The 25,722-nt window shown below is 32.1% G+C and overlaps 10 protein-coding genes across 10 annotated transcripts, besides 2 other annotated features; 5 read left to right on the forward strand and 5 right to left on the reverse strand.

The window, feature by feature from the left end:
* Positions 1-291: 291 nt before the first annotated feature.
* TVAGG3_0712540 (osmotic avoidance abnormal protein 1/WD repeat membrane protein family) lies at positions 292-4,242 on the reverse strand (the record flags this gene model as incomplete). Its single annotated transcript, XM_001580792.1, has 1 exon — positions 306-4,172. One exon carries the CDS (start codon positions 4,170-4,172, stop codon positions 306-308), a length of 3,867 nt encoding a protein of 1,288 aa, XP_001580842.1.
* Positions 4,243-4,922: 680 nt separating this feature from the next.
* TVAGG3_0712550 (Potassium Channel Kv1.1, Chain A domain-containing protein) lies at positions 4,923-6,386 on the forward strand (the record flags this gene model as incomplete). Its single annotated transcript, XM_001580791.1, has 1 exon — positions 4,943-6,328. The coding sequence occupies one exon, from the start codon at positions 4,943-4,945 to the stop codon at positions 6,326-6,328; it is 1,386 nt and encodes a 461-aa protein (XP_001580841.1).
* Positions 6,387-6,455: 69 nt separating this feature from the next.
* Positions 6,456-7,647, forward strand: TVAGG3_0712560 (positive regulation of catalytic activity protein; the record flags this gene model as incomplete). Its single annotated transcript, XM_001580790.1, has 1 exon — positions 6,565-7,602. The coding sequence occupies one exon, from the start codon at positions 6,565-6,567 to the stop codon at positions 7,600-7,602; it is 1,038 nt and encodes a 345-aa protein (XP_001580840.1).
* A 545-nt stretch (positions 7,648-8,192) lies between these two features.
* Positions 8,193-9,217, reverse strand: TVAGG3_0712570 (UBA-like family; the record flags this gene model as incomplete). Its single annotated transcript, XM_001580789.2, has 1 exon — positions 8,226-9,185. One exon carries the CDS (start codon positions 9,183-9,185, stop codon positions 8,226-8,228), a length of 960 nt encoding a protein of 319 aa, XP_001580839.1.
* Positions 9,218-9,261: 44 nt separating this feature from the next.
* Positions 9,262-9,401: a mobile genetic element.
* A 239-nt stretch (positions 9,402-9,640) lies between these two features.
* Positions 9,641-10,183, reverse strand: TVAGG3_0712590 (uncharacterized protein; the record flags this gene model as incomplete). The annotated part of the gene is made up of 1 exon (XM_001580788.1): positions 9,641-10,183. One exon carries the CDS (start codon positions 10,181-10,183, stop codon positions 9,641-9,643), a length of 543 nt encoding a protein of 180 aa, XP_001580838.1.
* A 2,909-nt stretch (positions 10,184-13,092) lies between these two features.
* On the forward strand, positions 13,093-13,646 carry TVAGG3_0712600 (uncharacterized protein; the record flags this gene model as incomplete). The annotated part of the gene is made up of 1 exon (XM_001580787.2): positions 13,100-13,609. One exon carries the CDS (start codon positions 13,100-13,102, stop codon positions 13,607-13,609), a length of 510 nt encoding a protein of 169 aa, XP_001580837.1.
* An 826-nt stretch (positions 13,647-14,472) lies between these two features.
* On the forward strand, positions 14,473-15,606 carry TVAGG3_0712610 (uncharacterized protein; the record flags this gene model as incomplete). The annotated part of the gene is made up of 1 exon (XM_001580786.1): positions 14,473-15,606. The coding sequence occupies one exon, from the start codon at positions 14,473-14,475 to the stop codon at positions 15,604-15,606; it is 1,134 nt and encodes a 377-aa protein (XP_001580836.1).
* An 897-nt stretch (positions 15,607-16,503) lies between these two features.
* On the forward strand, positions 16,504-17,951 carry TVAGG3_0712620 (uncharacterized protein; the record flags this gene model as incomplete). The annotated part of the gene is made up of 1 exon (XM_001580785.2): positions 16,618-17,343. The coding sequence occupies one exon, from the start codon at positions 16,618-16,620 to the stop codon at positions 17,341-17,343; it is 726 nt and encodes a 241-aa protein (XP_001580835.1).
* Positions 17,952-18,059: 108 nt separating this feature from the next.
* Positions 18,060-19,256: a mobile genetic element.
* Positions 19,257-20,350: 1,094 nt separating this feature from the next.
* Positions 20,351-22,825, reverse strand: TVAGG3_0712640 (uncharacterized protein; the record flags this gene model as incomplete). The annotated part of the gene is made up of 1 exon (XM_001580784.1): positions 20,395-22,782. One exon carries the CDS (start codon positions 22,780-22,782, stop codon positions 20,395-20,397), a length of 2,388 nt encoding a protein of 795 aa, XP_001580834.1.
* A 1,663-nt stretch (positions 22,826-24,488) lies between these two features.
* Positions 24,489-25,700, reverse strand: TVAGG3_0712650 (protein serine/threonine kinase protein; the record flags this gene model as incomplete). Its single annotated transcript, XM_001580783.2, has 1 exon — positions 25,102-25,683. One exon carries the CDS (start codon positions 25,681-25,683, stop codon positions 25,102-25,104), a length of 582 nt encoding a protein of 193 aa, XP_001580833.1.
* Positions 25,701-25,722: the final 22 nt, after the last annotated feature.

A 25,722-nucleotide genomic window follows, 5' to 3' on the forward strand; every position in this document is an offset into this window, starting at 1 on the left:
AAATAAATTAGTATCATATTCAACAATGATGATATCTGTTATAATAATCAAATGTAAAAAATGAGTGTTATTTTAGAGTGGCCAAAAAGTGTCAAAATACGATCAAAAATCAGTCAATTTTCCACCTTTTTTCAAAATAAAATAATACAAATGAAAATTTATATGAACTTATCTCAATATAAAATTGCTTTAAATTATCATACTTATAAGGTTGAAAATAGTATACAATATCACTGATGGGAATTTCTTTTAAAATATAGAAATGAAAAGAAATTAAATAAAAAAAATCATGTTTTTTAATTTTTTTACAATATTCTTGGATTTTGAATAATACCAGGAGTTTCTATATGTTCATTGCAAAGTGGGCATGTCTTCAATTCGCACATAAGTTTATGAGAAGCAGGGAATCTACACTTAGGACATTCGCACCAATCTCCACCTGCCATGTGCATTCCAGTCAGAGAATCGAAAGGAATGTTTGTCTTGCATGCAGGGCAGTACAATTCTGATATAGCGAGTGCTGTTCCGCATACTGGGCAAGGAGTCTTTGGTTCTTCCTCTTCTGTTGTAACTTTCCTTCTAACAGTCGCAACGATCTTCTTCATCAAATCAGGCTGAAGTCTTCCTTCGTATTCAGGAGCAATAAGTTTTGTTGCTGCTTCGTAAGCTGATTTCTTGAATCCAGCTCTCGAACATTCTGCAACTGTCTTTGCCAAGATTTGAGGAGCGTGTGTTGGGAATTTAGAAGCATATTTAGAAACTCTTCTTAATAACAAAGCTTCGATAACTCTATCGCGATCTTTCATCTCTTTAATCAATGAATAAGAATGAATAATCAACAAAGATTGTTTCATTTCAGCGGAAACAGCGAAACCATGATTCATCAACTGAAGAATGATATCAAAGATGATTGCTCTTGCTTGTTTGTAATCACCTCTGTTCCTGTATTCATCGGAGATTCTTTGTGCTGTTACGGCAGCTTCATCAAACTGTTTCATGATGATAAACATTCTCAAGAGATATCTCAAATCATCAGCCTTCATGTTCGCTGTCAAATACTCGAGTAATCCATCTCTCAAGTTCTTGTCTGGGACCTTTTCTGCAAGCTCCAATGCACCATCCAAAGCTGCAGGAGATCCATCAGCCATGTAACAGTTCATTGCTCTTTGTGGATCTTTAGCGAGAGCGAAGAATTTGGCTGCATTGAGTTGATCACTCTTTCCTGCGAAGTAGTTTCCGAGTGCTTCGTATTGTTGCACTGTTCCGTGGTCGCCAATCAAATCAGCAAGTTCATCCATTCTGTTGTGCAATTCAGCAATTCTAAATGCATCTTCGCTCTGTCCGGAAATTATGAGGAATTCGATCGCGTATCTGAAATTGCCCAAATTTATGCAATGTTCCGCAACTAATCTGCAAGCTTGAACTGTTGGATGTTGTCTTGCAACTGCTGTTGCTCTATCGAGATTGATCTTAAGCAAAACACGAACCAATGATTCCCATTCACTTCCTTTTTCGAATGCTGATGCAGCACCTTCTAATTGGCCGGCTCTTTCCAACTGTTTTCCAATTGACCTCAAAACTTTCACGTCATCGACTTTTTGACATAATTCGGCTGCTGCATTCAACTCGTTTGCTCTCAAATAGCATTGTGCGGCTGAGTTGTATTGTTGTACTTGTACATACAATTGTGCAGCTTGAAGGAACGCTGACAATTTCTCAAGAATTCTTGCGCATTCAGTAACAAGATTTGTGTCTTTTGTTTTCTCGAGTTGTTTCATTCCTTGTTCGACTTTTCCTGTGTAAATCAAACATCTTATGATACCAGCACGAGATTGGTGTTTCAAACCACTTGTTGTCAATGAATTCTTGTATTGTTGGAATGCCTGCGCGTAGTTTCCTGTTAATTCATTCTGTCGAGCGCTTTCATATGATAAATAAGGAATTCGCGTTGGATCGAATTTCTCAGCCAATTGGAGAGCGGAATCAAACTGTAACAAAGCAGATCTCATGTCCAATGTCATCTGTGGCCTTGAACTCTCCATGAAATACTTCTGAGCTGTGTTGAAATCATGTCTCATCATTGCAACATATCCTCTTAAATAACTGAGTTCTTCTTCCTTCAAAACTGGTTCTAATTGGTTCGCCATGTTCGCTTCTCCACATGCAATGAAGCCTTCTTGTGCAATCTCAATGTTCAAGGCGTCTAAAGCTGCTTCAGCAACTTCTTTGATGATTGCTTTGTCTTGTAGTTTGATTGCAATTTGAAGAGCTTGTCTGTGTCTGTTGATTGCAATCAATTCTCGAACGGAATCAACTTTTTCTTCATTAATCGACTGATATGATGTCAACTGAACAGATTTCTCTTGTGACGTAGAATCAATGAAGATAATTGTTCCATTCGAAACTCCAATTGCAACTTTTAATGTAGGAATCTCCATTTCACAGAGTTTTCTGATGGATTGGCCATTGTAATTCTGATCTGTCATGTGGTATATGGCTACTTTCTTCGGTGCAATCACTGCAAAAACATTGCGGTCGGTGATGTCAAAAAGTGAAGCTACAGCGTCAAAACCGCTTCCTTCTTCGAGAATTGGGACCGCTGTGCGCTTTATAGGGTTGAAGGAGTAGACACCGTGGGCGGAATCGATGAAGACGAATCTTGTCTCGCTGAGGTTCGGCTGGATTGCAACAATGGCGTTTGGATGCTTGTATCCGTCGAGATATGCTTGGTTTCGGGTATTAAAGATCCTCAGAGTGCCATCATCGGTCGCTAAGAGAAGTAAGAAGCCTGTTAATGAGAAAGCAGTGACTTTGGAGGCTGTATCAAAATCTGGAAATGAAAATGGCTTTTTCGTTGAATCAAAGTAGTTAAGCATGACTTTTCCGCTTAGCATAACTGCATAGGCGGTGTCGCTAACCTGTATATCGTCGATTGTTCCCGATAATTCTGCTTTATTCGTTTGTTCGAGAGTTTTCGTGTCGTAGAACCAAACATTGTTGTTGAATGCAACGGCAACAGTCTTCAGGCAAACACCTATCTTCTGCGGTTGCGATTCTACGTTGAATGATCTGTATGATTTCTTATGCATGTCGTAAACTGTCAAAGAAGTCAATGATTGGCTGTATACAGCTAATGGGCCGCTCGATGCTGCAAGAATTGGAACTTCAACTAAGTAAATTAAAACAGAGCTGTCTGTAAGGCCAACGCAGCTCAATGAGCCATCAGGAGATATGGCAATCGAGCAGACAGTACCTGTAGTATTATCTGGGAATCGGATTTGATCATCTGTAATGTCTTTTGGATCATCGATATTTATAACTTTGACAGAAGCTCCATTTCCGACAATAGCTGTTGTTCTGATGATGTCTGCTGCTGAAGCTGACGATGAGAATGCGTGTCTGCTTAAAACTTGCTGATATTCGAAGTTTACAAGAACGAATTTACCAAAACTGAATTGAATGAAAACTAAGCCATTTGTCAAGATGCCACTGCGAACAATTGAACCTAAACTTGGTTCTAATGTGACTTTCTGTGGCTCTTTACCCTTCAAATAATCCCAAAAGTATAATGTTGGAGTATTTTTGGTTGTAAATGCAACTGTTGGCGTAGAATCGACTGTAACGAATTGTGGGAATATAGGGACATCGCCCAAATCTAATCTAGCGAGAACTTTTCCTTTCATATCGGAAACAGAGATTGAATTATCTTCAGAGCATAAACAGATATGTCCTTTTGAGTTCCAAATACCACCTACAATGGCAGAATCGTGTGTGCCTTGGTAACTTTGAGATTGACGTGAATTAAGATCGCAAATCCAAAACATGCCTTTATCAGAGCCAACGACGAGGAATGAGCCTCTCCTGGAGCACTGACCCCATGTTGGGACGAATGGTGCTTCAATTGGTAATGTGTCTCTTTTTGGCATGTAATGGAGTGTAATTTCGTTCGAATTTGCACTTGTGATGATTAAAATCTTTGACTGAGCATCCCAGTCCATAATTTTTGGATTTGCAACTGGAATTGTTGAGAGTTTTGCTCCATTTTTGTCATACACTAAAACTACGTTATTGTTTCCATAAATAGCAACGTACTTTGAATCTCGGCTCCATTTAATGACTGGTTTTGCGTCATTGCCGATTTCGGCAGAGCCAACACGAAAGATTAATTGCATTCTATTTTTGAATCAGAGCCGTTTTTTTATAATAATTTTTGTAAAGTCTAAATTATCACCATGATTTTCCATCGGATTATGTCAAAGCTCATAACTTTCTTTTAACCTTAAGGATCATTATCCATTGAGTCGTTGGATTTTTGTTCGCATTGTTTTTATTGTTCTTTCTTCGAGCCAAATTTGAATACTATCATCATACATTAGAGGATTTAACTTATTTTTTCAGTTCTCTATCTCCAATTTTATATTGGATTTGATAATCGATCTAATCTTTCTCAATATCTATCTGCTATATGCATCTATCAAAGCCACATAATGTAAAATAAAATGTATTATATGAAAATAAGTCATATTCCACAAAATTGGATTCAACCAGATAAAATATGAAAATTAAGAGAACAAAAATGCATTAATTATTAAATATTCATTGAAAAGATAGTGGTCATAGTAATTATTTTCATTGATAGGAATTTTATATCTTCGGTGATATAAATATAGCTTTTATTTGTCCGTACTATTTATCACATTGTCCTAATTCATGAGGGTATCTAAACGCTGCATTGAATTTGGCAGGATATTAAAGTTAAGTTCAAATTTTATCGAAATCAATAAAAATAGTAATGATAAGCGATCTTTTCGGAGTAAAATTAAATTCTTATGATGTAAGAATGTTATTATTAATATCAAACATATTAATTAAATGATTTTCCCTTTACATTGTAAAGTAACGGCTCTCCGTTACATTTTGTCAGTTTGGCGATAATCCACAAATGAGTTCATCGTCGAATAAGAACTATAGTATCATATATGACAACAAGAAATACAGAGTCGATCCTCTTATTTTCTGCAAAATGTCCGAGAAATTCAAGACAATCTACGAACAAAATCCAGAAAAATATAAATTCGAAAATGATGAAATTGATCAGGAAGTTTTCGTAGCATTTATTTCCAGCTGCCAATTAAAGACATTCCAAATTAATCCAAAGAAAGCTCAAGCTCTTCTTAAACTGGCACGTGAATGGGAAGCTCCTTCACTTGAGAGCTACGCAACAACAGTATGCCGTGAAAATGGCTATCCTGTTTATCCTCGTGTTGATCCGATCGGTGATTTGAAGATTAAGCAGGATAGAAATGAAGATTGCGGCGAAGATTACAAACGCGCTGGTGCAGTCTTCATGGATTCACTCGATGATGACCGCTTAATGGAATTTGACCCAGAACCTCTCTTCCGTATTGTTGCATACGCCGAAAAGCTTCCAAACTTCGATGAGCAGAAATACGCCGATTTCGTAATGAAGCTCAGAGAAAGAAGAATGGATGCTGCAGTTTTGCTTTCATTACGCCTCAACTTTACAAAAATTACCGAAGAAGATACAGATGCTCTCTTCCAATCCCCAGAAATGCGTCAGCAATCAATCGGCTTCTTCGTTGCCTACTCACTCAGCCAAACACGTCACAAGACTCAAGAATTAATCAACGAAACTACAGCCAAGTGCATGGACCAGCTCCATGAGTTCGGTAATGATATGCTTGATGCCAATGGCTCTCTCAAGAAAGCACTCCAAAAGGATCACGAAAAGAATATGAAATTATTAAATCAAGAAATCGATGCAAACGCTGATGAACTTAACCGCCTTGTTCGCGAATTTACACGTACAGCTGATATCCTTGTAGAAGGACCTCTTTCTCCAAACGGATTTGCAGATCCAGCTCTTAAACGTATCGAAGACGATGCACAGGAGCGTCTTAACAACCTTTACAACCATATCCGCGAGGAAATTGGCAAGAACCATGATGAAAAGCATCCAAAGATGAGAGACGACGTAGATCGCGTTGAACAAGATTGGGAAAACGAATACAACGACCCAGAAGCTACTCAGAAGAGAATGGAAGATATGCTCAATGAGCTCGAGGGCGTTGCTTCCAAGTACAGAGGTGAAATTGATCAGATTGATAAGGATCTTGACCATATCCGTGGTTCTATCAACGCTAAGATCGCTAGAGACTATGTTCGTACTGACAAAGGTAGTAGAGTTGAAGCAAACATTTATTCTATTTTCGATGAGGCTGATTTCGTCAAAGAAGAGTCTTCTGCAATCGAGGACATCGATGCAAGACTCGATAAGCAATGTCCACTTAAAATCGGTAAGAAATAAAAAAATATTTTATTTAGATTCTCTAAAATTGATCTCTATTCATTTCAAACTATCTTTTACTAGCTAAGAGTGTCTTCCACTTTTAATTAATTTGTTATATTTCTTTAGATTTGATAAGACGGGATGCAACACTTTAAAAATTTCCGAATAATTTTGTAATAATTCGAATATACATTATCCATAGAGTATATATTTATAAATGAAATTTGAAATGCATCAAATAAAAAAGTGACAAAATGTCTGTCGAAGAAATTAAGCAAAAAGGTAACCAAGCATTTAAAGAAAAGAACTTTGCTTTTGCCATTGAACAATACTCTAATGCTCTCGAGTTAGATCCTCAAAATTATACGCTTTACTCAAACAGATCAGCTTCATACGCTGCCATGGGTAAATACAACGAAGCTTTATCTGATGCACGTGAAGTTGTTAGATTAAATCCAGATTGGGCCCGTGGTCATTCTCGTCTTGGAACAGCTCTTCATGGTTTGAAAGATTATCAAGCTGCTGCAGATGCTTACAGGCGTTCTTTGGAGCTCGATCCAAATAATAACGAAATTAGAGAGCAATTAGAAAAATGCGAAAAACTTATTAAAATTATTAACGGAGATGACTCACTTTACAATGAAATTGGAAACGTTTTCACTCCAGATAAAATCGAATTATTATATTCTAACCCAACAACTAAAAAATACTTAGACGATCCTAAATATAAAGAAATGATGGAAGATTTAAAGGCAAACCCACAAAATCTCGTCAAGTACTTGAGTGATGAACGTCTAGAAAAGACTTTGCAGGTCCTTATTGACCCAATAATTCAGAAACATATGTTAAATCCAGTTAAAGTTTCTCCTTCAGAAGCTGTTAGTGCTTCGAACCCATCTCCAAAGGCTGATATAAATAAGGATGCTGAAGCCGAGAAAGAAGAAGGAAATAAATACTTCAAGACAGGAAAATTAAATGAAGCAATAACTCATTACGAAAAAGCTATTACAATTGATCCTTCAAATATCATCTATTACAATAACAAAGCTACGGCACTTATTAAGTTGAAAAAATTTGATGAAGCGATTTCTACACTTGAGAAAGGAATCAAAGCTGGAAAAGAAAGCAAAGCTGACAATGACTTCCTCGCCAAGGCATATTCTAAGTTAGGAAACGCTTACGCTAACAAAGGAAACAAAGAACCAGCTCTCAACGCTTACCAGGATTCCTTGAAATACAAATTTGATCAAGCTGTAGCTGATGAAGCAGAAAAGCTGAAGAACTCCCTTTAAATGAATTTAAATATTTGATATAAATAAAATAGCTATATTATCTCGTTTAATATCATTTTTTACTAATTCTTCATAGAAATACTTTCAATCTCAGGTATTTCGTAAGTTAATTAAGCAAAATAAAAAAATTATATAAAATATTTGAAGATTTTCTTTCATTTTAATGATGACACCATATTTATACATATTATAGAACAATTTGGCTTATTTTATTCTTTAATAATTTAAATATATATTAATAAAAATTGAAATTTAATATAAATTTTTCCAAAAAAAAATTCGAAATTCTAAAATTGGAATCAAAAAACTGGATTATCACATTCATTTTTTCGATTTCAAAAAAAATTTGGAATAAATCACATGCAGTAAACTAATTATTATCTTCATTTATACCAAGATAACATGTAAATTCCTTCAAATTCTCATATTTTAAACTTTGAGAAATTTCTGATCCATTTGAACAATGAATCACCCTTATTTGTACTACACTGATAAAGTTTTGATTCTTTAAACCATGGAAATTGAGTTAATAAAAGATGAAATCAAAAATCTCAATATAATAATAAGAAAGAGTTAAGTAATTAAATGAATAATGAATGAAAACGAAGTTTTTAAGTAAGAAATTATGAGAGGTTTTGATATTGATTTGAATTTTGTTTCTTGGAGAATCTTGCCTTGAAGTTGCTCCACCATCCAGCAGTCTTATTTGAGTCTGCATCAACTCCTGGGATCAAGTTTGAATCAACGCCGATTGTTGGCATTGGAGCTTGATCATCCATTGGATTACAAGCTGGATAAGACTGGTTAGAGCCTGGATATGTAGGATTGCCGTAAGCATTGTAGGTTGGCTGATAAGAAGGAGCTGCGCCTGGATATGATGGAGCAGCGCCAGGATAAGAAGGAGCGGCACCTGGATAGGATGGGGCTGCACCTGGGTATGATGGTGGCTGGCCTGGATATGTTGGATTAGCTCCTGGATAAGATGGGGCTGTAGCTTGATTTGGAACGCCTTGGGGACCCATTGGCATAACTGTTCCATCTCTGGAAACACGTACGACCTCAGCGTTATCTGGCCAGCGTAAGAAATCGTCGGCGAAAATGTGATCGAATTTTGGTAATTGAGCTGGTTTTGGTTTTGGCTTTGGAGCTGGCTTTGGTGCATTAGACGGTGATGGGTATGCAGCAGGAGCAGCATATGCGCCTGGATAACCACCTGGACCTGGAGGAGGAGCTGAATAAGCAGCGTAAGCACCTGGATAACCTCCTGGTGCTGGAGCTCCGGCTGGTGGATAACCCATTGGAGAGGCATATGCACCTGGATAACCACCTGGGCCTGGTGGAGGAGCTGCATAAGCTCCTGGATAGCCTCCTGGGGCAGCTGATGGTGCTCCAGCGCCTGGGTATGATGGTTGTGATGATTTGCTCTTTGGTGGTGGTGGTGCGTTTTCTGGTGTATCGAGTAAAATCGAAATTGTGTTTTCTTCATCGCCGTTCATTTCCATAAGGATACCTTCGATGGTATCTCTTCTGTGTTTAGGGAACATTTCGGCAATACTATTTACCTTATCTTGGATAGTTGCCATATTAATTAATGACAGAAAATTTTGATCTAAACTTCTTTTTTTTCTCTTCACCGGATTTTGAAAAAATTTATGTTAAGGGTGCCCTATAGACGATAGACCACCCTCAGAAAAGCACTTTTAAGGCTATTATATTGAGAACTAGAATCTGGATAATCCATTCATTCGAGTTCTAATAAGGTTAATTTTGTGATGTTTACATTATCGTTATAGGGCACCCTTAAGGTTAAATCAAATTTTCGGTTGAAATATGAAGACAATTAAGGATACATTCTAGTATTAGTCTAGAATTTCTTTTTTTGAAATCGATGATCGAATTGAATTTAATTAATTTAATAATGAATATTGGATATTAACTTGTTCACTCTCCAAGAAATTATCGGAGAAAAAAAATTTCATACAAAAAATTTTTTCCGAAATTTTTTTTAGAAAAAAAAGAAGGATTTTACCGAAGTTAATTATTGAGCACGATGTAATCTTTGATATCTTGAACGAATAACTGAGCCACCCCATTCAACAACTGTGAAACCTGTGCGTGTAACGTTAGGAAGTGCTTGAACTGGTTTGTTTAAGTCTGATTTATGTGCTTTGCGAATTGCAATGAAAACACGGATGACTGAGTCTGGCTTTGTACTGAGCGTGAGAGGAACATGGTGGCAGTAGTTCGCCAACTGGAATGAGCAGAAGACGTCGCCGAGTTTATTGAATGTAGGAAGCCAATAGGTGATGAAGTCGAACTTCTCGCGGTCGTTGAGCTTGAAATGAGTGAGCATCTTCTCTAGAAATGCACGGCCTTCACCTTTCTTGACATAGAATCCAGTATTCATTTTCATGTTAATGGAAACTAGACCTTCCCAGTACAAATATGGAATAACTTTGTTGTTATAGATGATATCACCATTTGGTTTAGCTGTGACGTTCCAGTATGTGCCTGCTGTAAATTCTGGAACAACTGTTGTAAAGTTTTGCTGTTCAATGTGGACACCGACTGAAAGATTCATCTCCTTTGTTGGATACAAATAAATGGCTGGCTTTTGTACTAAAAAATATCAGGATTACGTGTAAAATTAAATCTGTAAAAAGGAAAGTTGCTTGCTGGTTTTATATGGCAACGTGGTTTAGCATGGGGTTTGTATTGCTTATATGGAAGTGGCTTTGGGTATGGATATGAATGACGCCTACTGCGAGCCTCTGCAAGTGCTAGCAAACAGAACATAATTTGATACAAATTTTCTTTGATGTCAGATTCTTTCAAAATATTCTGAATTTCAATAAAGTTTGTCAGCTTTGCCATTATTTGAATGATTAAAGACCATTCTTCTGTTACTGAAGCAAACACAGTTTTATACTTTGACTTCTGAACTATTGTTTAGAATAATTTCATAAAATTTACACTTTTCCGACGTTTTGTCAGGGGCGCGAAGCGACCCAAAAATGTCGGAAAAGTGTAATTCTCAGATATATGATTATTTTTGCTTTTAATGCCGAACAGCATTTGAATCAAAAATAATCATATGTCTGAGAATTTATCTTTTCTTTGAAAATTGAAGGTTAGTACTCTTACTTAATGAATATATAGGAGCAATCAAAAATAATGATAGCAACATGTAATATTTTTTATCGGTTAACAATGTTTCAAAAATTGAAATAAAACTGCTTTTATTCGTACAATTTCTAAAATTATGACAGAATGAGGTAGATTATAACATCAAATGAATAACGTGATGAATTTAAAAGGTAGTAACGGAATTGGAAGCTTCCCCATATTGAAGTTTGAAAATGTCCACCAATTGATACAATCCTCTTTGATTGTAGTCATAATTCTATTTTATCAGCAATAGAATTTTGTATAACCTTATTTTTGGTATTTGCACTATAACCTGACCAGATAAAGATTGAAAATTTATTCAACGAATCATTGTTTTAATCATTGTTTCATGAAGTCTAAAATGTTACTGTCCCATTATTTTGCAATTTCAGTGCCACATTTTTACGTGGAGATGGGACGAATGGATAGGTATGTTTCAATAGGTGGTATACTATTTTTTGGCACCCTGTGAAATAAGAAGTTCGACAGTTTCCTTACTATTACTAATTGTTGCAATATAAAAAGCGGTTTGTCCATATTCTTTTTTTTTTTATTTATATTTGCACAATGTGGATGAAGAACTTCGGTCATTTCATTATAATTAAAATATACTGCAAAATGAAGAGAAGTTTTAATATTATTAGCTCTTTCATTGATGCTTGCACCATACAAAATGAAGATTTCGCAAAAGGATAATATATCAGATTCGTCGATGAAATAAAGTATTTGTTGATATCATTTGTTTGATCGAAATAATCTCAAAAGGAATTTTTATGAATCCCACAAAGTTGCAAATTGATTTTGATACTGTGTTCATTCATCAAGAAGGTATCAAAATCTGTGTTGTGTGAAATAGTAGTATATATCATGCATGCTTCTTTTGATTTTTGATGTTTCAAAGCTTCACTCATGATCTATGGATTTTTCAGAAAAATTTAAGTCGTGGATACAGTTCAGCTATTTATGAGTTAAATATCGTCCTTAAAAACTTTAAACAATCAATTGTTCCATGAAAACAACATAATTCAAGTATTGATTATACCTTTTTTCATATTTAAGATGTTTTTGACATGTTTAAAATACTTAAAAGTTCTATATCTGATATTCTTGTGTTTATATACTTTATTTGTCAAGTAAGTACTTCAAATTTTTATATGAATTTTCGGAACAAACATAATTCACACTTTGTTAGTATAATAAAATAGTTTTAATTCGTAAGTGAATTTCAATATGCAAATCTATCTTCTCAAATACTGTTCATAATAAATGAGTAATATTTCTTAGCTTATTCCATTATATAAACTAGATTATATATATACACATACATGCTATTAAATGAGTATTAATAAATTTGCAATAAAGAACCATTGTAAATGGAAATTACTGGAAAATCAAAAATAAAATCATTTAATCTCAGTTATTCACAAATAATCGAACAATTCCTAATGAGAAACAACTTATTTTAAAATCATATTTTCCATATTTTGTGTTTCTGTGAAATTAATTTTAAAATTATTTGAGGCATAATTATTAATTAAATAAGATTATGGTTTATCGTTGGCAGTGCAGATACAATATTGGCATTTTGCGTTTCTCAGTGAGTGACCAACTTTTTGATTGAGAAGAAACAGGAGCTTTTTATTAAAATTATATTTTCTAAAAAATGTAATCATTCTATTATAAGAACAGTATCGGAAAGATGAATGTGTGATGAACGTAGGAAAGTTATGAAAGACAAAAAAAATCAGAATATTTTTCTAAGACATTCGTTTAAAAAAACATTGTGATAATAGTCGGTAAATACGCATAATACAATAATCCATTAAATTATCATGGGTTAACGGTCAAAAATGGTATTTTTTGATCGCAAATTTGTGAAATTATTTTTTGAGATGAATTTTTTCGAAGGTTGACGCCTATTGCCATCGAAAACCTTTCATCATAGGTTTAACCACTGCAAATTGATGATAAATTAATTTGTTAATTTGCAATGCCTTATCAATTTTATGTAAAATAAAAAATGCTTCTACACTAATGACCAATATTATTATAAAGTTTGGTGAATAAAATCTAACCGACCGATGAGTTTGACTTTCAATGCGATTTTATTTTTCTTGGCGGTTTGAATGAATTTCCAAAAAATCGAATTTTTCATGCATAACGCAAAGTAAAACAGAAAAGGATTTCGAATACCATAACTCTAAAGTTTTATCCATAAAAAATTGATAATGGATTTTTGTATATCATATTGAATTTTTTAAATTGAACATTGAATTTTTCAGAGGACATAAAATTTTATCGTCAACAAAAATTTAATCATTTTTTTATAATGCAGACCAACCATTCGAACGTCATATTCGACCATTTTCAGAATGACTCTAATAACAGTCTTATGTCACTATCCAGACAGAAACACAACTCAAACTTCTTTGGTTCCAAACAGATTCTCAACAACTCCAAAGTTGATTTGAGAGAGTCATCAGAGCATCATATTAACCTTATAGAAAGCAAGAAGATGGGGCATTCTATAAAGTTTAATACCCAGTTTTGCAATTACGACCAATCTGATGAATATGTTAACATTACCTTTATGTTCAATATCCAAATCAACAACCTTCCATTAGTACAGAATTCCTTCTCAAATTCTACTGATCTCTCAGAATTGTACGATTTTGTAGAGAATACCGAGTATGTAAAGAGAAGAAATGACCCAAATAGAAACTTTAAGATTTCTTACTCGCCATCATGGAATTCGGAATGTCTTCCGGATTCTGGCAGCATAGAAAATTACATTAATTTCCATAGTAATAATATTACATTGTATGTTAATTTCCAATAAATTTGTTTCTATCCCTGTTTAAATGTTTATTAAATTTACTAACTAATCTAAACAAAAATATTTGAAATTAATTTTCATAACATTTTTCAGAGAATATTGGTTGTTCACAAACTATCTAAGTAGTCTAGTCAAGTTATATGGTTAGTATATTTGTTCTGACAATTTGACATCTTGAGTTGTTAACTCAGAAAGAATTTGATAGTTTGTAGTAAATATAATACTCAATATTCCTTGTCTTTTATCATTTAAGTACTAAATTTGTGAATAATTCAAATTTGATACGACAAAACGATTAGGGTGGAATGAAAGTTGTTGATGTCAGTGTTCATCAGACGAATTATCATCTTTACAGGAAAGTCCAAAGAATTGTTTGATTAAACACATATGTTAGCGTATAAATTAGATTTTTTGAAATCTTTTACAGGAATTTTTTGTTTTGATTTTGATATGAATGATATATAACTATATAAAATCGCACATGACATGAAAATGAATAAGTTCCCACAAGGACAGGATTTTGAATTACAATTTCATCAATTCGAAGCATTAACCAGAAAAATCAAGTTCTAAATACATAAACAAAATCATTCCAGTTGATACTATGCATAATCTTCGGCAATGGATCCAATTATAAAATTCTTTCAATCCAACAAAATTATTAGCACAAGTAGCTTATCTATAGTGTTTAAAAATCAAATATACCTATTAATCTCTCAAATTTCGATTTCGAAGTATCCGACTATTCAAAATCGCTCATTCTGAAGACCATTTGATAGAAATATATAATATACATAATATGACTATTCTAACGCTTAGATTTCACGAGGAAACACGGTGGAAAAGATACATGACACTTTTTAGAAATGAACTTTTTCAAGAATTTCATTTGGAACGAAGTAGAAAGCAGTCCATTTTTCACGGCTTCATGGGAGCCAAGATACCTAAAAAAGCTTTTAGTTATTTTTAGTATCGGAATTTCTTGTTTTGTTTCATTTACAGCGTTATTTATTTCATCAACCATTTCTCTACCAATTCACAATGAAGGCACAAAATATTACATCGAATTGAACGACTTTTCATCAATTTCACAGCCATATTTAGTAATTATTTCTCCACCAATCTCAAAAAGACTTAATATTTCATCAAATGGGGTATTTTTATATAAAATAAATGGAACAAAATATACTTTCGGTACTCTCTACAAGTTTAGTGACATTCACCCAAATATTCGTATTGATTTTAACACTTCGAAGAAAATTACACAAGCAGTAGTTCGTGTTCACATTCCTATAGTTAAATACGCATCAGCTCTTATCAAAATTGCAACTTTTTTAGTTACAGCTGCATGTCTTTTCCTTTCATACAAATCTTCAAGCATCAGACCATTTCTTTCACAATATTTCCTCATATTCTTATATTCCTTGTTTAATTTACCATTTTTCAGCTTCGATACTTTAATTCGGTCAATTATTACTATGACTTTCTGGTTTGGCTTCATATCTGTATCCTTTTTACAAGTACGAATTCTCTCGTCTAATATCCCTACGATTTTCTCTTCATTATTTGTTTTAATCGGATTGTGCTCATTTTCTACAATTATGACCTATTTCAACTCAAATTTCTTCTACATTTCGATATTACTTGTTGTCGGCCTTGTTGCAGCTTCAATTTACCTGTTTTACATCGGAACCGCAATTTTGAGTCAATTTTTATTGGCTGTTCATTTTGGATGGATGTGGACAATTGGTTTGTGCATATACTTTGCTAATATACTTAGGAATATGAGTATTACCTTTCAGACATCGTTTTTCGTTGATGTAATGAATTCTGTCATTGTTTCTGTTTTCATTGTTTTCCAATCTATTTATTTGATTGGAGAGCCAGTCAAAGCGAAGATTCCTGAAGCTCCTCTCGATCAGGCAGCAAAGATCAACAGAATTGATCAACTTCTTGAGAAACTCGCCGACAAAGAAGAAAACGGATCAAGGAAATTCTAATTTTTAAAAATCTATTTGTATTTGTTGACTTATAAAACACGCTTTTGTTTAAAAATATATATATAGAGTTGTAAATATATTATAAATTATCACAAATTTCTGATTTTAGCAGCATTAGAAGCCTCAATTTTTTGGGTAAATGCTGAAACTATTTTAAATTCAATGTTGTGCGATATGCTCAAAAATGGATCTAATTTTATGAATAGTTTACAATTCACAATTTTTTCCAAAATTTTATGAGATTTGTAAATTATGCATAAAATAATGAATCTTTTTAAAATCATTATCTCAAAATTGAATTGAAAATATTTTAAAATTTGAGACAATTCTGTGAGTTATACTCAAAACATTCCATAATTTTAACATATATGTTAGTAACCAAGTTTTTAGTACTCGATTTTTAAAATATATTAAAAAAAAGCTATTTAAAAAATTGCGCTTACAAATTTTAAATATGAAAGTTTGTCACAGCTTTCAATGGTTAGATAGATTTTAACGGAACCTTAATATCGAGTATTGAAAAATCTATACTTTTTGAATCTCGATTTTTGAATAGTTATTGAAATCGATTACATGAAAACTACCATTATATTGCCTTCTGAAATACTTTGTTTTAAAATTTTAAATTGAAACATAGATTTTTCAATACAATAAAATATACGTTTTCATAATATCCTTTTTTTTTAATATAATATAATGAGATTTTCTTTAGTTATACTCATTATGGATAAAATATCCTCATTCAATTCTTGAAGACATAATCGAAAAAATATAAGTTCCGTCTAGAACAATATAAAACGTGCGTTTATATTGTGTTGTGTCCATAACTGCAGAATTCAATTTTGAGAATAACTTTAAAAATTCAATAGTTGTAAAATCTTAAATAAAAGTAATGATGTTTTTTTGTTTCTACCATCTATAATTTATATTTAATGATGATTTCAACATTGTTCATAAGAACCAACACTCGGAAGAGGAAATTGAACAAAATTAATTATTCCGCTATTCTTTATGGAACTTCAACAAAGCTTTTCAGATTATTACGGCACAGCTGAGTATGTTAATAAAACTCGCAACGAAACCATATTAGAAAATGGTAACTATTACATCCATCGTGCAATATTTTCTTTCTTTCATCGAACACCAATTTTTATTTCTAACAGCAAAGTATTGCTCAAAACATGCACATTTTTCAATAACACATCAAATACAGGTGTTGGATCGTTCTCAATCCGAGAATCTGAATGTATCATAGTTCGTATTTGTATATCGCGTTCATATGGTAATTCTATCACTGGATATTCCATTTCATCATCTCTGGTTGGTCCCAACAAAAGTTATGCATTTGAATGCTCACTTTCAGAATGCAATGGAGGTCATAGTTCTTTTACACATGACCATGGAGAACAAATAGTAAGTAACATGAATTCATCTTATCACATAACTCTGCGTCATGCTGGATATGTATTCAATGCACGAGATGGAACAGGGATCATGAATTTCACCACAATAGCTAATACCTCCACCACCTTATCAGATCGTAACAATGGTGGAATGTTCAATGCTGCTTCTTTTAATATTACAAAATGTAATTATTTAAACAATTCATATAGTGGATCCTATAACTCATTAATTCGAACTACTGGTACAACTACATTCTCAAATTGTTCTTTCTTAAGAAATAATGCACTCTTTATATTTTCCCCACGACCAAAATTTATTAAGGGTCCACTGTAAGGCCAAATAAGGTCTATCGTCGTCCCAAAAATATTGCTCGAGATGGTGTTTTACTAAGGCCCAAAACTTAAAAAAACACAAAAAAATTAACTTTACTCTTTTGAGATCCCTATCAGATATGCATCAATTTGATGCAGTATCGCAGTTCAAATCTGATTTTTTAATGTAGATGTACTCTAACATCCTTTAAAAAATGCAAAATGGTATTAATTAAGCTTTTCATTTCTGTATCATACACGAAACAAAATCGTTCATTATACTAAAATTTATGAAAGTTTGATTAATGAAAAAATAATATCTAAATTTTTACATTGAATCGGCTATTGATATGGTCAATATTAAATCTTGTAAAAATTGGCATTATCCAGAATAATACCCACTAAAATACATAATTTTTTTTAAAAAAATTTTATCAATTGTTATGGTATATCTTTATGATAATGAATAAAATGCTTATTTTTCATAAGTAAATACATAATTTATGCTTAAACACAAAAAATAACACGAAAATTTTTGGCCAACATATCTAAACTAAGGATAATGGTTTGAATATATAAACAATAATACTTTGTCCAGGGAATTAAATTTGTGCTATCCAATTGTCAATTCTTTGAATTTTTTTTAAATGCAAGATATCCCGGCATTAGCCTCAATAAATATATATATTATGCATCATAATATTAGTTTGTAATGGCATTAAAGCGAAATTCCTAATTGAGAAAGGGACAGACTAGCCCATTGTCACTTTTTAATTTAGCAAATGAACGCTTATGGAGTGGAGTTTTTGGGTAAATCTGATTTGCTTATAAATGAAATAAAATCAAAAGAAACCATATTGGCATTATATTATGCAAAAATAAATGATCTTACTTAGTACTTTTAAAGTTAATTTCAGAAAAAATTTGACACAATGGTATCCGGCACATACAAGTGGTGTACAACCAAAATATAAGTTAGTTTAAACATATATTGCTATATCTCATGATCTTACTTAGTACTTTTAAAGTTAATTTCAGAAAAAATTTGACACAATGGTATCCGGCACATACAAGTGGTGTACAACCAAAATATAAGTTAGTTTAAACATATATTGCTATATCTCATGATCTTACTTAGTACTTTTAAAGTTAATTTCAGAAAAAATTTGACACAATGGTATCCGGCACATACAAGTGGTGTACAACCAAAATATAAGTTAGTTTAAACATATATTGCTATATCTCATGATCTTACTTAGTACTTTTAAAGTTAATTTCAGAAAAAATTTGACACAATGGTATCCGGCACATACAAGTGGTGTACAACCAAAATATAAGTTAGTTTAAACATATATTGCTATATCTCATGATCTTACTTAGTACTTTTAAAGTTAATTTCAGAAAAAATTTGACACAATGGTATCCGGCACATACAAGTGGTGTACAACCAAATCTTCGACTCGATGAACTTGTCATCGAGTTATATTCCAGTGTTGTTCCTTCATTCCTGATTAAGTTGCAAATTAAAGGTCTGGATTCAGAGAGAAGTGTTAAAGTTATCAAAAAAGTCACAAGAGATTTCGAAGAAATGACACAATTTAAAAAAGTCGAATGCATCAGTATGCTTGAAGCTATTCAGAAAGGTCTGAAAAATGATACACTTGATCCCAACATTGTTTACTCAACATTAAAAATATTATTGCAAAGAAAACATTTGATTTAATAAACATTTAATTTATTATAATTAATTTTTTATTACAGTATAGTAAAAAATGCTATAAATAAATTATTATATTTTATTAAAATGTGACTTTTAATAGTAAGTGAATAAAATAAATCAGGAATTGGGAAAGAAGTAAGGTTAATTAAAAATAATGAAAATTACAAGTTTAAGGTTAATGAAAAAGTGACAATGGGCGAGTTTGTCCCCCACTCATTCCTAATTTCTTCTCAATTAAATTCCTTGAAAAACATTGGAATTAATGATTGGAAATAGGTCAAAAAAATTCCTAATATAAAACTTATACTTAAGATAAAATTAAAATTCGAAAATATCTATTTTTCAAAACACGCATCCAAAAGCGAAAAAATTCGAAAAAATCATGTTCTTATAAAACTCACTGATTTTGCAATTTTTATGAGATTTGAAGTGATAGAATATATTACCATCTTATTGAAACATATGCTTCATTGTTGTATTCACATAATATTAATCAGAACACTAGGAAAAGTGGATTTTCGAAAAATGACGATAACGATTATTTGCAAATCGCCTCTCAATTTTGAGAGACTTTCAATTTTTACAGTGGACCCTTAATTGTTATTGTAATGAAAATATTTTGCATAAAACTATAGCGGGGGGAGATTCATATACTTTCAAACTGAATGAACCATTAGATTCATCAATGGTTCATTATACAACAGGAAAATGTTCTACTAAATTAATTATTCAAACACTGAAATATGATCACGAAAACTTCAAAAATTTCCTTAACAATGCTTATAAAGCCTCATTTGTTGGAACAATTAATTATCCTTCTTTAAGGAATCACTAACTACTTTCTACTTAACAAGTAAAAATACTTTTTCTTTATAATAGAATTGATATTTTTCTGAATAAACATTACACTATCATATATGTATCATTATCTGTCTTTCTGCAGATTCAGAATTTAAAAAATATATCTTGATGAATAGGGAACACAAATATACCATGTCTCTTCACGCCTGTCAATTAAACTTTCAGTTGTATTTCCGTCTGCACATTTTGAACAAGAAGTTTTACCGAATCTTTGTCATCAGATATTGATGCCTTAATTATTTTTTGAATGTCTATTTGCATTTTGTAAATTTTATTTTAATATTCCGTTGTATTATAACATTTTAAAGTCATACGATATATACATTCAGAAGAAAGCATTAAGTTTGCCTAAATTTGATTTAATTGTATAAAGTGATAATTTTGCATTGCAAATCTTAAAATTTTATGCAGCTCAATTAGAAAAAAAGAATCATTACGTGTTTGTTTAACATATTATTCATATTTATAAAACAAACAATTAAAAATAATATTTTAAATAACAAGAGGCGGTAAATAAACAGCCAATACAGAAATATTATCATTACACATTGCAGACGTGGCCATTGTCATGATGTTTGACGCAGCCATTTGTGCATTTGATGAAGATAAAACGCATTTCTTGATTTCATCAAAAGACAAAGTGTCAACAACAGCACGAGAAATCAAAATAAGGAATCTCAAGCTGTCATCGACTTTGTACGCCAATATTTCCTGTTTCTGAGTTGTTTTGTGGACATAAAACTCAGATTTGTTTGGTTCGTCATAAAGATGGCCGTAAATGCTATGTTTCGTGGCAAACATAGTGAATGGCTTGTACCCACCAAGGTGGAAGAGCTCTGTCTTCGTGGAAATAAAGGCAGAGGCTCCTCCCATTAATCCGCAAATAATTTTGTTGTTTTGAATCGCAGCAAATGAACAGGAGTAATAGGAATTATATCCTTTGATGTTCAACTGCTTCATTGACTTCTGAAAAGCTTTTTTGAACCCTTTTTTGGTATATCCAGATTTTTTCAGAGATTCAAGCATTTTATCAGCAAAAATCTTGGCTTCCCTGATGTTACTTGTCCTGTCGATTATTCCGAAAACAGGAGAAGAGACTTTCGGAGGAATTTGGCTGATAATAAAATCTCCGTGGTTGAAATACTCACTTGGCTTAGTTGTATATACCACAAAGTTATTGATTGACCTATATCTGCTACCTTCTTCCGTTGTTGAGTTGAAATTATAATATGGATAAATTGTTTTTGGCGGAAAACTTATTTGTGCAGAAGTAGAGTCAATGTAAATGGGCATATGATCAAAACTGACGGTCATATTCAACAATGTACCTGTCAAAATAAGATATTTCAGTTGAATATAAGATTTTAAGCTTGGAATCGACTTCAAAGGGTTATATGATACATCTAGGAACTCTAAGGTATCTTTGGAGTTTAGTTCTGGAAGGTTTTCTATGGAATTGAATGCAAGATTTATGGAAATCATTCCATTTGGCAGTTTTGGACACTCTGTTAGTCCATTTGATGCAAGTTCTATATTCTGAAGCGAAGGAATATATGGAATTGTCGTTAATTTGTTTCCATTCGCGTGAAGAGTTATTAAATTTTTATTTTCTGCGAGTTTCTCATCGAGAGTCTTGAAATTACAGTCATTTATATATAGTTCTTCCAAAGAGTCAGGTAGTTCTGGTAATTCAGAGAGTGGATTCGCTGATAAATTTAATCTTGACAAATTTGAGTTAATAATGTTAGGATTGACAGAAGTAATCTTGTTACCTGTCAATATCAAGTCGAATAGACTCTCTAATTGGAAGAATTCGTCAGGAATTTCCTTAATTTCATTAAATGATAAATCAATAACGTGAGTTGTCTCAACTAAGTAATTACAGTTAAGTGTTGATATCCTATTATACCTAAGATACATATTATTGAACATTATTCCTTTAACAGGAGGTAATTTCGATAATTTATTTCCCATCAAGTATAAATGGGCCAAATCAGGAAGATGATTCAACTGGAAGTCTTTTACTTCATTGTTGTTTAAGTTTAATGACTGTAGAGTTGAAGAAACTTGAGAAATTTTGACAATTTTATTATTTGAAAGATTACATCGACAAAGACATGTAAATGAGCCGAAATTATCAGGTACTTTATCTATAAGATTAAAGGATAAGTCTACTTCTTGTATTGTTAAAGGTAATTTCGGATATACTTGTAATTGATTATGAGATACGAAAATTCCTTTTAATTTCGGCACCATTTGATCGAAATTAGGTGGAAATGCCTTCAGATTGTTGAAGCTTAAGTCTATCTGTAGTAGATTAGGGAAATATGTCTGTGGACCGATTTCTTTCAATAAATTTCTTTGTAAAACAATTTTTCGAATTTCTTCGTGTTTGTCGTTGAGTATTTCGATTTGGTTGTAGTCCAGTGCTATTTTTGTAAGGTTCTTAGGCATGAATGGAAATTTTTTAAGCTTGTTTTGACCTAAATCGACTTGTACAAGAATATCATTTAATTTCGGGACAATTGCAATAGAATTATTGAAAAAACACATGGAAGCAAGTGATGTTGATTCACAAATCGGCTTCGGTATCTTCGTAATTGAATTATATGAAAAATCAATAATAACTAAATTTGGAAAATTTTTGATTTTTTGGGCAATTCTATCAGGAATGGAACTGTAATCGTTATCTCGTAGTTGTATTGTCTTCAGTTCTGGCAAATCTTCTGGTAAATCTCGAATATGATTTCCATTTAACAATAAATGATAGATTGTTTTAAGATCTTCGATGTCATTGTCAATACTGGTGATCCCTTTCCTAGATAGATCCAATAGTTTCTTGTTCGGGTCCAGTTTAACTAAACTTTCTTCATTACCCATTTTTGTAAATTTTTTTTATGAATTTCAGATATCTTCTATAAAATTTTTACAGATGATCCTATATTATGAATTAATATTTGACGGTGGATAAATTTCAATGCATTCAATACGAACACTTTTTCTTTACAAATTTTTATTTCGTCAATCGTACACTATCGATTATATGATTTACATATGCATCATATAGGAAATTTAAAAATCACCATATTTCCTATACAAGTATACTCTTGTTCGAAAACAGTGAATGTAAAATTTGCCAGAATTTACGAGTTCGAATTCAGAGACTAAAAAAGAATTCGTGACATGAAGAAAATCATAGTCATACGACATCACACCTATAAAAGCCACATCCTGCATTATTTTTTATATCAGATTGTATAGCAAATTGGTTTTTTGTTCAATTGGATTTCAATCTTTATCTGCTTGCGAATTCATTTATAACAAATTCTTTATTAAATGTTCCAACAGGCTTAAGAATATAAATCTTGCTTTGTTCTGAATATTATCATGAAATTCATATTTCGAAAGTTTCAAAACAACTAAATGATTGCACTTGAAATTTCCAGAGAGGGCTCATTGATAATGAACTCACATCTAATTTCTATGATGGATTTTTTTTGATGATATAGGTTGCTTCCTTCCAAGTTATTTTTTTTAAATTTCTGAGTTCTGTCACACATACTCACCTTGTATTTGAGGAATAGAGATCCAAGCTTTTGAATTTGCGATATAAGCACTGCGTTACAAGCATATAAAAATATCAAAATAGGAGAAAATGATAAATCATTTGATAAGATATATATGTTAACAAAAAATCAAGGAGGTTTAATTCAAAAATCTGCATCAACAAGAATAATATTTTTGATTTTGATAAATGTTTTAAGTATTTGTAAAGAAATAATCTAATTATTTCAAACAAATCTGTTTGAACATATAACAACATATTTTCTAAGTTAGACACGCGTTTTCAGCATCTTGAAGGTACAAGGAAATGCAGATTTTTTTATTTACAAAATGAAATTATTGAATTGAGTTATTTTGAAAATAATGATATCAATTCAGCTATAGCTTGAGTAGGTCTTTGTGAAATTAAATCTTAAATATAACTATTTCGTTATGATGGAGATTCTTATAAAACTTACTTGCTCAGTTAAATCTAATTAATATTTGAAATATTAAATTGAAAGGTGCTAGGAATAATATAGTTTTAATTGAATTTTATGATTATTTCCACAACCTTCCATTCATTGAGTTAATTTAATTTATATAATCATCAAATTGATATTTGTATACCATCAGCAGTTATGGGTATCAGAGATTTGTTGAAAAAAATGAGATGATGTGTGTAATGAGCAAATCTTGTGAGATAAGACCAGCCCAAGGTAGTTGAAAGACTTGTTATTAAATTTTAAGTAATCGTGGACATCATGCACATGGAAATCAAATCAGAATCAGCGGAGTATAAAATAACCGTCAAAAAAATTAAATAATATTGAAACGCAGCCCAAGATAATCAAATCTTCAAAAGTGATTTATTTAGAATTTTCTAAACCTCAGAAAAAAAAAAAAGAAAAACAACAAAAAAATGTTTATCGGATAAAATGTCAGCGCAAATAGATAGTGAGGAATGAATATATTATAAATGAAAAAATGGCCAAATAATTAGTGGGCTGGTTGTCGAAGAAATTGAGTCCATCAAGGATAAGGTCAAAATGAATTTTCGTAAAGGATCTCATGACTACTATCATAATTACCTATTATTTTAAGGGTGCACACGAGAAGATCATGTAAACTTCAGAATTTAGAACCTTATTTTTAGGCATTATCTTGGCTACCTATTTAGGCTCGAAAAGCAAAAAATATCAAAAAATACAACTTGACTCCATTATGACCCTTTCATGGAGGTAGTTTTTATCCTCTAGTATTTTCCCTTTGAATCTCTTTACAATTCGAAATCAAATTCAAAACTCAGTAGAAGAAAGGAAGAATCGACTTACTACGGTTGTAATACGAATAAATACATATATTTAATTATTTTTATTTACATAATAATTGTTTGAAGTTCATATTCCATCAAATTTTTAAATAAAAACATTAAAATGTTGAAAATGTTCATATCTTTTAATAGGGTTTTGGCACTTTATTGAGGAATTACTACATACATAGTCGAACTGAACTTGATATTTTGAAATTTAAATTATTTATCAAAATTAAAATTTAACTTGAAATTTATAATTATATATTTGATAATTTTGTAGAACCAATTCAACAACTCCGCAGCGGATTCATTCTTACACTCATTAAGGAAATTAGTTTCTGCTAAGTCTTCTTCATAATTGTTATCTTCTTCTTCAGGTGAAGTGACTTGTAAACTTGAAAAGTGACATCTTGATCAATTCTTATAGAATTTGGTAAATTTTCTCTTATACAGAGCAACAAAGGGAATAAGAGGGAGTGGTAATGCACTTTGAAGAGTTTTTGGAGCAGTTTGATCACTAGTTGCTGTGATTGTGATGATGGCTTTCCAAGTTTTGCGAAAAGTTGTGAAGAAATTTGTAAAAATTTTGTGTCAAATTTCAACAATTTTTCTCCAATTTTCTGGATTTCTATTTCACTGAAATTTGCAGTGAAAACTAAGTAAATCATCTGTATCATGTCGGAAAACGACTCTTCCCTCTTCTCTATCGATTGGATGAATCCCAAAACAGCGTTTGCGGCACATTTTATCTGAGAATTGTCTTGTTTATACAAACAAGCATTTGCCCAGCTCCATCTGTGGGTGGCTTTTTCTGTAGCAGTTTCTATTTGGGATATAGTAAAACTGGATAGTTTTTTGTATTCGGCATCTCTTTTCTCTCTTGCTCTTGCTATAAGCTCAGAGTAAGAGACTCGAGCGCTCATAAAAATCCCAAATTTCCTGAAAGTTTTAGATTTTGTCAC

The sequence above is a fragment of the Trichomonas vaginalis genome, chromosome III, assembly GCF_026262505.1.
Source record: "Trichomonas vaginalis G3 chromosome III, whole genome shotgun sequence".
Lineage (NCBI taxonomy): Eukaryota > Parabasalia > Trichomonadida > Trichomonadidae > Trichomonas > Trichomonas vaginalis.